At 43.8% G+C, this 11,110-nt stretch overlaps 1 protein-coding gene and 1 long non-coding RNA gene across 5 annotated transcripts; one reads left to right on the top strand and one right to left on the bottom strand.

The window, feature by feature from the left end:
• Nucleotides 1-2,199: 2,199 nt before the first annotated feature.
• On the bottom strand, nt 2,200-10,917 carry LOC120702482 (protein DECREASED SIZE EXCLUSION LIMIT 1-like). 3 transcript variants are annotated; one of them, XM_039986300.1, is made up of 14 exons: nt 10,773-10,917; nt 10,577-10,639; nt 10,432-10,500; nt 9,907-10,031; nt 6,224-6,423; nt 6,082-6,137; nt 5,811-5,904; nt 5,159-5,225; nt 4,734-4,816; nt 4,537-4,628; nt 3,374-3,480; nt 3,064-3,127; nt 2,667-2,807; nt 2,200-2,517 (listed from the first exon to the last, which is right to left on the bottom strand). In XM_039986300.1, exons 4-13 carry the CDS (start codon nt 9,939-9,941, stop codon nt 2,667-2,669), a joined length of 939 nt encoding a protein of 312 aa, XP_039842234.1. In that variant the 5' UTR covers nt 9,942-10,031; nt 10,432-10,500; nt 10,577-10,639; nt 10,773-10,917; the 3' UTR covers nt 2,200-2,517. The 3 variants fall into 3 exon arrangements, with proteins under 3 accessions (XP_039842234.1, XP_039842232.1, XP_039842233.1); XM_039986298.1 differs by having other exon boundaries at nt 9,975-10,031; nt 10,773-10,911; XM_039986299.1 differs by having other exon boundaries at nt 6,224-6,312; nt 9,975-10,031; nt 10,773-10,911.
• Nucleotides 6,998-9,645, top strand: LOC120702485. 2 transcript variants are annotated; one of them, XR_005686417.1, is made up of 5 exons: nt 6,998-7,772; nt 7,974-8,007; nt 8,207-8,239; nt 9,027-9,088; nt 9,467-9,645. It is a non-coding gene; the product is annotated as an uncharacterized LOC120702485 (long non-coding RNA). The 2 variants fall into 2 exon arrangements; XR_005686416.1 differs by having other exon boundaries at nt 6,999-8,007.
• Nucleotides 10,918-11,110: the final 193 nt, after the last annotated feature.

Below are 11,110 nucleotides of genomic sequence, written 5' to 3'. Positions count from 1 at the left end.
TTTCTTCTTTAATTTCCAAGTCTCTAAGATATGCATGTGCTCGCCCCTACTAAAAAGACATGCATTAGCTCTGACTTATTTTATATTGACGCATGCATCTCTCGAATTACAATTCACTTGCAAAATTTGAAATCTCTTGAGTGAAAGTGAACCTCGCCGGATTTGAGATACTGCAAGAGGTAGTATAAAGTCTTTACTCTCAGCCTATGGGTGGGCTATAGCACCCGTTTGTAATGTTTACTAAAAACTTTGTTCGAATGCAAAATCTAGTAGGTTAAAAAGGGATCATTTATTTGTGTGATGTACAAAGAGGAGAAGATCACAGAGAGCAAGTTTTTTGCATGCAGAAAATTCTTTTTTAAGATCACATATTATGATATTTTATTAGCCCAAATGTTTTTGCAGTGGTCATGTTATTTTACATCACACTACGCCAAATGTTTTTTTTCGATAATCGTTAATAAATCATGAGTACGTGACATTTTGGGTTGTGCGCAGTCAATCATTTCAAACTCTAGTGAAAAATAATTTTTTTTTGTGTTCTTTTCTCTTTTGGATGTTTAAAATGATGTGAATATATTTTTCGTCCCCGCAGTATAAAAATACTCATACGTCTTAAGTGCGGTTACCGCGATGGAAGCGGGTGGAGCCCGTGTTGCATCGCACGAGGACAGAGGACTCCAACTCCGCTTCCCGCACGCCCTCTGCTTCTTCCGCGTCTCCGGCAAGATCTCGGCTTCCGAGCCGGGAACGGGTCGGCAAGCTCCGGACGCTCGCCTATATAAACGCCTTGATACGATCCTCCGAGCGAAACCAAGCGCATCGAATCGGCTCAGATCCCCATGGCGGCGTCGGCGGGGAGGCTCGTGCCCATGTTGGCCTTCTGCGAGGCGCCGTTCGATGGCACCCTGGACGGCACCTCGGCCCCGTCCTCGCCGGCCGCCTCCACCACCTCCGGCGGCGGCGACGCGGCAGCGAGACGACGCGCGCTGCAGATGGAAGTCACGAAGCAGTTGCCACCGACGTCGCAGCGGCGGGAACACGCGCAGAGTGGTGGGACGGTCGACGGCCTGACCATCTTCGAGACCGTCGCGTTGCAGTGAGCCAGTGATCAAACGAAGCTTAGGGCAACGGCAGCAATTGCTCTTCTTTAATTGCCTTTTACTTCTCGCAAACAACTGTTACGGATTTACGGGGCTGCATACCTTTGAGTTCATTATTTTCCTTCACTACTTGCTGTTGCCTGTCGGCGTATCTTAACTTCCAGGATACTCTCTACGTTTTTATTCTAAGTCAAACTTAATTAATTTTGATCAAATCTATAAAAAAAATATAGCAACAAACCAACAATATACTATCAAAATATATGCACTATCAACACATATTTCATGGTGATTTCAATGAAACAAATTTGATCTTAAATGTTATTGTTTTTTTCTATAACTTTGATCAAAGTTTGACTTCGAACAAACCTAATATAACATGTAAATAAAAATAGATGAAAAATTGTTTCCCGAGTCACCAAAAGCAAGTGGGAAATTTTGTTTGATCGAAAATTTGCAAATCAGAGACAATTAATCTTAGTAGAATCCAGATTGTCTGATCGAAAAGCTCATTGGATAGGAGAGGATATTCAGTGATACCTCAGCCACTCAGGTAGCGGAAGAACCAGAACGAGAGAGGTTAGGAGGGACGTGATCATAGGCATAGCGCGCGCATGGTGGATTCTTTTCCTTCTTTTTTGTCAGTCCTCACTTTAAACACCATGGGCTGGGTCCAACTCACACAAAATTCATCCCAATGACTAATCCGGCCCAGTACTCGGAGCCAGAGTTGTTCAATTACGCTCTCTTCCCTCAATCCAACCCCCCCCCCCCCCCCCCCCCCCCCCCCGCCCCTACTGCCTTTCTTCCAGTCAGTGCACCCATCGGCTGCAGTGATGGTGAGAGAAAGATTGCGCTTTTCCGTTTTGTGTCCATTTTCACTGATTTCTGAACGGAGATGTTACGCTTACCGTGGATTGTACCCTGCCGAAGCTTATGGCAAATGCATCTCTCTCTCCCTCTCCCTCTCTCCCTGTTTTTTTTTTTTTGCTAAAGTTTGATCAAGGAGTAGTCGAGTGTCAATTCTTCAATTGCTTTTTATCCTTTTCATTCGTGCTCTTGAGAATTGCTCATACATGTTCATAGAAAAAAGGAATTGTGGCGCGATACCAATCACAATTAACCGTTCTCCAAACAAACGTCAAAGGTTTACAGAGCTGCATACACTTGGCAATTTACCTGTTTGCCTATCATGACTTCCTGCTGTATTGTATGATCACCGTCAGCCATGTCAAAATCTCACCACCATTCGATTGCAATAGCTTCAGATTTTAACTACACCCACGTATGAAAATTTCAGTAGGCAGAAACATGGCGTTTAGCGGGGCAACAAAACATCTCAGATATTTTCCTTCACACAAGCAAACAGATAAGATCCACTGATCTACTTTTCAGCACTTAAAGTCCCAATAAACAGATAAGATCCACAGATAAGATCCACTGATTCACACAACTCCGTGAAATTGGGTGTCATGTTGAAAATCATGCCACTCAATGGCATGATTTTCAACATGAGATCTAATTTCAAGAAATTGGAGTGGCATGGATCCAACTGACCCTAAATTAACAGGAGACCTCATCCGATTTCACGTCGTCTAGTTTGCTTTGGGGTTTTGGGGGATAGAGCTCCCACAATGCAACCGTGGTATCCGTCGAGCAGGAAGCCATCAGCTTGCAGTCAGATGAGAATGTCACCGCGTTGCACTGTAAGCAAAAAGACAAGCATTAGAATTGCATGGTCTTCAGAAACTGGACTGACGACTGAGAGTATCAATCTAGCACCAAACAGGAACAAATGCAAATTATATGCAGGTTCTGATATGAGAAAATGACAATGTTCTACATTTTTTCTGAATCTGGAGAATAGCTCATGGAATCCATATCAACTGGCTAAGTTATGCAAAACATAAAAAAGATGAAAAGAAGGTTAGGAACACAATCAGATCAATAAGTTGCATACCGAATCACTGTGATACTTCAACACAGCTAGAGCATTTCCTTTGTTGTAGTTATACACTCGAATCCTGCAAGAGTAAAACCACTGAAGGATCACACAAATGCAACAATTGCAAACTTAAAAGCCAGCAACTATAAGAGATGACCATATGAAGTCCTCCACATTCTCTCAGTGGCCTGTAGGATCACCGGAACCGCATGCTAAGATTAATTTTTAATCACTAACAAGTTGATACAGGAACACCACTTAAATAGGTTTAATAGTTGCCCCTAGTGGACAGTATAAACAGTAAAAGCCAAGAATGGGGAAAAACCTGTGATCCCAACCAGCGGTTGCAGCGATCTTGTTGTCTGGCCGAATCGTTGTGCCAGCTATACCCGGTCGCTCAAGTTCTATCTCTTTCCTAAGAGTAAATGCACCCTGTAATCAGAAGGGGGGAAATTCATGTCAACATAGTGAAGCAACAAGACCTGAGCACAAAAGGTGTGGTTCACTCTGCAAATGCATGCACACAGATTTTCTTTTAAAATACACTAGATCTCGAAGTCAAGATGACATTTATAACAGAAGTGAGAAGCAGTTTAAATGGAGTTGCTGCAGGCTTGCAGAATGCAGAGGCAGGGCTCCAAAGCATGGCCTGCCCAGGATCTGGCTGGCCTGTGGTCAATAAGGCCAAGCCTGGGTCAAGACTGCAGATAGTTCAACCTGTTCTTGTCAGCTAATGGCAACCCATCCATCCCTAAATGCTTGTCCCTCTCCTGGGATCACCAGATGCTAAGTCACACAGATACTAACTCCAAAAGTGAGCATGCAAGAGCAGCTCGTTTTGCAGATCCGACCCTCACCAGAAACACAAATCTGACCAGATATGCAGAATATATCGACTATTATCACTGGAATAGCAAAACTGTAGCTCTGTATAGAGACTAACACATACTCCTCCCGTTAGAAATTTCTGTTTCGTTAGGAAAAGCGTTTGAGCAACAATTATACATAATTTATGTGACACATAATTGATGTTATTATATTCGTATTAAAAATACTTACTCATGATTATATTTTTGTATGTCACATAAATGATGTATTGATGGGGGAAATTGTTGGTCAAAGTTTATCCCAACAGGACGAAATAGAAAAAACAGAGGGGAAATAATAAATAACATTGCACGTTCATTCGATACAAAAATTTAATTAATGGAGTTTAGCTAGCCCCAAAACATGTTTATCCTGTGCCATGATAAATTCTTGTAGGCACTTCGTGTATGTATTACAACATTTACATAAACATGGCAGAAAATAAATAATGATGCATTGACAAAAATAAACTTGGGAACCCACAAGAAATACATGGTACAATCAGACTTGTAGTAAACAAGTACAAAGTGAAGATCATTACCCACAGGCCACAGCATGTGATTTCCATGACAAGGATAAAGATTTACAAGTAGCAAGGAAAGGGAACATTCAAGGGCAAACCTTTGGATGATCAAGCGTGAAAAAGACTACTTTATCATCAGCACCTCCTGAGATTCCACCATTGCAAGACCCATCGATAGCAATGGATAAAGCTGCACACCAGCACCTTATTAGATCATGCCTTTTTCCAGCAACTATTATTGGAAAATAGAAGTTAAATAGTTAGGATGTAACACTGATAGTGGTCCAAATGAGACCTGATTCTGAATGATACTTCACTGAAGATATAGGTAACCCAGGCTTTCGTACATCCCACCAAAGAGTGCTTCCATCTTCGTAACTGGTTCCGATAAAACCAAAGCTTTGTTACTAACCCATTACGTAAACTGAAAATGAAATTCAGAAGCAACAATCCAACAGAAGTTCAGCAAAAATAGAAGCTAAACAATAATGACTGCGCAAAGATATTTCCCTTGCGAATTCAATATAAAGGTTGTGATAACCACCCCCAGAAGCATACGACAGGATTCTTTCTTAGGCCAAACTGGTAGCATGTGGCCAAAAATGAATATTGGAAATGCATAGAAGCCAAGGTAACTTCCTCAAGCAATTTAGATCGGAAAAGAGGCCAAACAAAGAAAGGGACAAATTGGGCTTGCAAAAGCTGAATCCGGATGTTAACCTTGACAAAATGTTCACATGGCCTGCAGATTCATAGGGGATGAAAGCTTGCACAGCCATGCACAGTCCTACAATCAACAGAACAAGTTACCCATCAATCAGTTGAAGTACATATAATGACATTGAACACTTTCAAAGGGAGTTTAATGACTGTCCAGCAGATATTGCGCACTACACCACATTTTATTTTAGTATCAAACTATTGAAGAGGGATCCATCATATCTATATACATCCTTATTCCAGAGTCCAGTGATGCCAGAGGCACCACAGGAAAAGTATTAGGGCTGCCGAAAAACAATAGGTTTCTGGGATAAGGACCGGAGTTGAGTGTCATTCTGTAAAGTGTCCAATGGCCTGTTATAAGCTTGAATAAACTTCATATAACAGAAGCAAGAAAAACAGTGCCATAAATATATTTTTTGTTGGAGTCAAACAGATAAATAAGGAGAAATCAGGAAAGACCATCATCCAAGTCAGAGATATAACCATTCTCACTAATGCATCTCTTAGTACTGTACTACTGTCACCAATTGGTTATCTTTATGATTGTAAATATCTGAAGGCTCTACATATATTGAGTTCAGGATAGTAACTCATATTTTGTCGCGAGACAAAACGACTACAGCTGGAATGGTGAAACTTGAGAGCAGACCTTTTTGCTTAGTAGGGTGATCTGTTGTATCAGCACTTGATGATTGTGGCAAGCTTATTATCTTCCTTGCACTTGTAATGTCCCAAAGTTCAACCTGCGGATTTTATCTTTTTAAGTTAACGAACCAAATGAAAATAATGGTAAGAAAATTAAATAACACAAAAGTTCAGACAGCTTCCTGTATTGCATCAGCTCATCCAAGTAATCTACAGTACTAATTTCGTACGATAGATCAACTTTTGCACAAAAGGTAACACAATCATGGACTAACCTGGGATGATTCTTGACCAGCAATTGCCATCATAGTTTGTCCACTAGAGGTAATGCCTTGTAAACCAATACATAATAAAGTCAATGATGAAGAAAGAACCAACAGAGAGTTATCTGACTTTACCAGGGTGATTGCACAATACCTTCTCCATGTTCTTGGGGATCTTCTGTAGGCTTTACAACATGAGATTCTGTATTTTCTTCAGTGCCTTCTCTTGGTGGCTCTACATCACTAGTTTCACAGCTTGAGCTCAATCTCACGGAATGGGTAAAGGAAGGAGACTTTACAAGTGACATCTTGCAGAAATGGTATGTGCTTGTTTTGACTGTAAATATGGGCCTCCTAAAAGAAGTTAAAAAGAATGCATAAGAAAATGCATCCCGTGGCATTGCCTGCCTAGTAAAGACTCCATTGATGAATTTTAAGACTTGTAGCACTCGAAACATCCTATGTCTGTATATGTGCACATTCCCTTGACATTGACATTCGTCAGAGTTTATTTCCTACTAACCATGTCCCAGATCTCTAACTCTCTAATCTTGGACCAAGCTCGAGCATTCTATTGAGCCACGTCGCCTGCAAATATAAGCCGTTGGATCATCCATGGATGGTTGGGATCGCGGAAAACCAAGGGCCGCGGCTCCGTCTTCGCGAGACATCGTCCTCCCCCGGAACCGGAGCAGCGGGGTGTTTCAGGGCGCGATGTCGGCGCCGACCACGCCGCCGGCCCCGCCGGCCAACGCGACCACCCCGCCGCCGCCGACCCCGTCCGCGCCGCCGCCGTCCGCCCCGGCGGCGCCCGCCCCGCCCGTGCCGTCCCCGCCGCGTCGCCGCCCTCCTCCCCGTCCGTCCCGCCGCGTCCCCGCCCGCGCCGTCCTCCTCCACCCCGGCGACGCCCTCCACGCCCTCGGCCTCCTCCCCCGCTCAGCACGGGCGCAGGACCGCCCTCCTCCTCACACGCGGCCCACGAAGTAGTAGCGCAGAAGCACAATCATCCCCGCGACGAGGTGGAGTGGGAGGAGCACGGCGGCCGCAAGCGTAAGCCGCAGCGCCTCCGCCGACGCCAGCGGGCCGCGACAGATGACCCCATCCAGCTCCTCCGGCGGCTCCCCGCCTACCGCCTGGGCAGGCGCGGTGGCTGCGACCACATCGGAGAGGAGCGGGCTCTCCGTGTGGGCCCCGGCGGCGGCGCACCGGCACTGTGGAGAGCTATTGGGCATCCCCGCGGAAGGGCCGAGCGCCGGGCCGGATCGGCGCGGAGCGACGAAGATGGGGGCGCGAGCAGTGGAGCGACAGCTCTTCGACGGAGGCCATAGCGGCGGCAGAGATGTACTCACGGACCGCGACGGCGGCGTCAGAAGCGTATTGGCCGGTGATTGAGTCATTGAGTGGATAGGCGTCCTCCTCCAGGCCCTGCTCCATATCCTCCACGGCATCCCATCCTGCGCCTAGCTCCTGACCATCGCCGAGATGCTGAGAACAGCGATGGCCGCTTGGTTCCCTCCACCCATTGCCTCCTGCCCCAAGCCTAGGTGAAGCCTGGGCCAAAAAGACGGCCGAGCTGCGCCAAGCTACTCCCTGACGGTCGAGCTGCTCTTGACTAGAGCCTGCTACTCCCGACCAAGCACACGCAAAGGCAACCAACATTACCTGCACTACCTGCAAGTGTTCGACAAAATGCCTAGCCTAACGTATAGCTTCATTCACCACTATCCAATTTCTATTCTGCAAATGACGTCAACAGAATTATATTTTTACAAGCATGGTGCACGAGATGGAGTTCTGACTTACTAATGAGTATTTATTAAAAGAAAAATACACGTCATATTTAGTTCATGTATTACATAGAAGTAATCTCATAAAAAAACTAATACAGAATTTAATGTTTGCAGGTATACAGCTCAATCAAAGTTCTATGCAAAAAGGGTAAGAGGAACAAGCAATCTGAATTACATTCTCATGTAACCATTCAAGATCACTAAGATACATTCAACTAGGAAAATTCACATCTTTCATGTTTGTTCTTCATGCATGCAGAAGCAATCAATACACATGTTATATTTAGTTCATGTGTTATATAGTACTAATATCATAAAAAATTTAATACATAATTTAATGTTTGCAGGTGTAGAGCTCAATCAAAGTTCTTTGGAAAAAGGTAAGAAGAACAAGATCTTGCTCATTTTATACATAAATAATTTCGCTGCAATCTGAATTACATTCTCATATAATCAGACAAGATCACATAGATGCGTTCAACTAGGAAAAATATTGATTAAATAAATAAGTACTTTATTTCCATCTGTTTTTACTTTTTAACTCCATCGTTCTGAGCATGGAAACTATTCAAAATAGACATCCAATCTGTCATATTTGTGCAACACTTCAACTTTTTCGGAATAATTACTAATATTTTATTTTGTACTTCGAGTAAAAATTCCACATACTAAGAGACCTTCAAAAGTAGATATTGCTCTACACAAAACAGATGAAGAGAAAAAACAGGAACGAAAAAGAAAAACTACTGTGTACTTAGAAAAGAAAACACCATGCTATATCAATCCAATGAATAATAGCTATTTCTCTGCCATATATATCAAGCACCTAAAAACATCATATCCATATAGATCATACTATGGCAAGGCAAATAATGAATGCCAACACTGTGGTGCTGTGTTCTGGTATGAAGAAAGAAAAAAATCTGTTCACACAAAGGTTACATATAGTTCATGCTGCAAGGAAGGGAAGATTAAATTCCCACCTTTTAACAATCCCCCGGAAATCTACAACAGATACTCTCTAATTTACACAATGTTCAAATATTTCTGGCTCCAAAACGACCAAATAATTGCACTTTGAAACTTTCTAATGTTGAAATTCATTTGACAGGATGAATTACTAATTGTGTGCCAAAATAATTTGAGCCTCACCAATTATTTCTGCAGATAGCCATTATAAGGAAAACATCTACTGCTGCTACAATGATGTATGAACATGAGAAAGCAAGGTAAGACTTCCACGGAAAAAAAACATGACCCTCTATTCAAATTATTACTCCCCAATTATAGAGCATCATCAGTATTTCAGATTCCTGTTATTTCCTTTGCCTTATGTTGCATATAGCATATTGTTTGATGATCATGAACCAGCTACATTGAGCATATAATGCATGGTTCATTTTACATTGATCATGAACTGCCATTTGTGATCTAACCGCTGCTATATAACCACTTTTTTCATTTGCTTTGGTAAATAATTACTACCTTGGTTAAAGCATAATTTTAGAAACTACTATGCAAGCTTTCAATCTTCTGTATACGCTATTTATTTTCTGTTCATTACTTTGCTCAAATTTATGGTTGACTTCACCCCCTGCAACAAGCAGATGTTATTCTGAAGACACCGCTGCTAGGAAATGGCTGAGGAAACGAGGTTTTGCAGTTTTGTTGTTCTGAATAGCGGCAAGCTCTGCAATACGCTGGTTCACTCAATCAATATATTAAATATTACTTGGCAAATCTGCCTGATACACTGCTTCTCCTAAAAAAGTATTCTTGATGCTTATCTTTGTCTTTTACTTACTAAATACCATTTCCATTGCTTAAACGTATATTCTTGATGCTTATCTTTGTCTTTTACTTACTAAATACCATTTCCATTGCTTAAACGTATCGTTACCACATCAACTATGATGAAGCAAGGGCGCAAAACGACCAAAATACACTGGTCATCTCAGGTAGGCGCGGCAACGGCCGCGCCAGAGTTTCTAGTTATGCTTTAAGGTAAGGATCTCTAGTCTCTTTATCAAAACAGAAATTCACAGACCTGCATATTGTGTCCAAACAAAACTTTTGTTCCATCTTGTAGCAGAGTGCACGGACAAGAAGTCATACCGTGAAAGGCCAGCTTCTTCAATCACCCAGCATTTACAAGTTCCATCCCTACCCTGGCTGCATCAGAGTATCAACACCAAAAACATAAAAATTCGATCAATGCCCAAAATTATGCTGCACTCGGCATCTCTTGGATCTCTGTAACATGCAATGTGTTGAAGCTGTCTGAAATGCGTAATCAGATTGATAGAATAGTCTAATTATAAGGGGAATTTTACATAGGGATCCAGTTCAAATCAATCCTAAAATTACTGGGAGGTTGAATTGTCCTCTAGGCACAGTTACAATTTGACAAAGCTATGTTCTGTTGCAGTTCAGACATGAAAATGTTACACTTCAAGTAAGTTTCCCTTCATAACGACTATGCATTACATTATATGTATCTAGTGATAACTACCAAAAAAAAAATCAACTAGGCTTGTGCAATTCCTGACGAAATTCACCTCTAGGCACTGACCTGATGATCTTGTTTCCCAGTCCGGCAGCAGCAGCCACCGAGTACACCCCGGCCGTTCCGGCATGAGCCCTACACAATCCCACGCAATCGCATCAAAACACCCGATCGAACCACCCGTCGTAGCAGGAGCGGGGGCAGTACGAACCAGACCGAGGAGGCGGTGCGGTGGCTCGCGGTATCCCAGGCCCTGAGCTCCCCGTCGGCCGCGCTGGGTCGAGCAGCACCAGAGAGGAGACGTTACACACCACTCGCTCTTAGGAGAAGGGGTTCGCAGCACGAGGGCCGCTGCGGAGGGTCGGGGAGGGGTTCAGAGCCTGGGGAGCGGGGAGAGAGTGGAGTACCCGGAGAAGAGGAGCGGGAGGGAGGGGTGGAAGCAGGCGTCGTTGACGGCGGCGCGGTGGCCGCGGAGCACGGCGACGGGGTCCGGCGGAGGGCGGCGGCGGGGCCGCTCGATACAGGCCATCTCGCGCCTGTGCGAGCGGGCTCGAACCGAACGGAACGGAACGGAACGTTTGTACTCTCTCCCGCTGACCAGGCGCGTGGTCCACGGGTCCACTAGTCGGTCTCAAGGGCGTGTTTGGATGGCTTTCGAATTTTGGTGCTTTGACCACTAATTAGTGGTATTAAATAAAGTCTAATTATGAAACCACCTCCACGACTATAGTACTGTAGCAGCTAG

Source organism: Panicum virgatum, chromosome 4K, assembly GCF_016808335.1.
Source record: "Panicum virgatum strain AP13 chromosome 4K, P.virgatum_v5, whole genome shotgun sequence".
Taxonomy (NCBI): Eukaryota; Viridiplantae; Streptophyta; class Magnoliopsida; order Poales; family Poaceae; genus Panicum; species Panicum virgatum.
The sequence above is the reverse complement of the archived record's forward strand: the minus strand, read 5'-3'. Positions and strand labels throughout refer to the sequence as shown.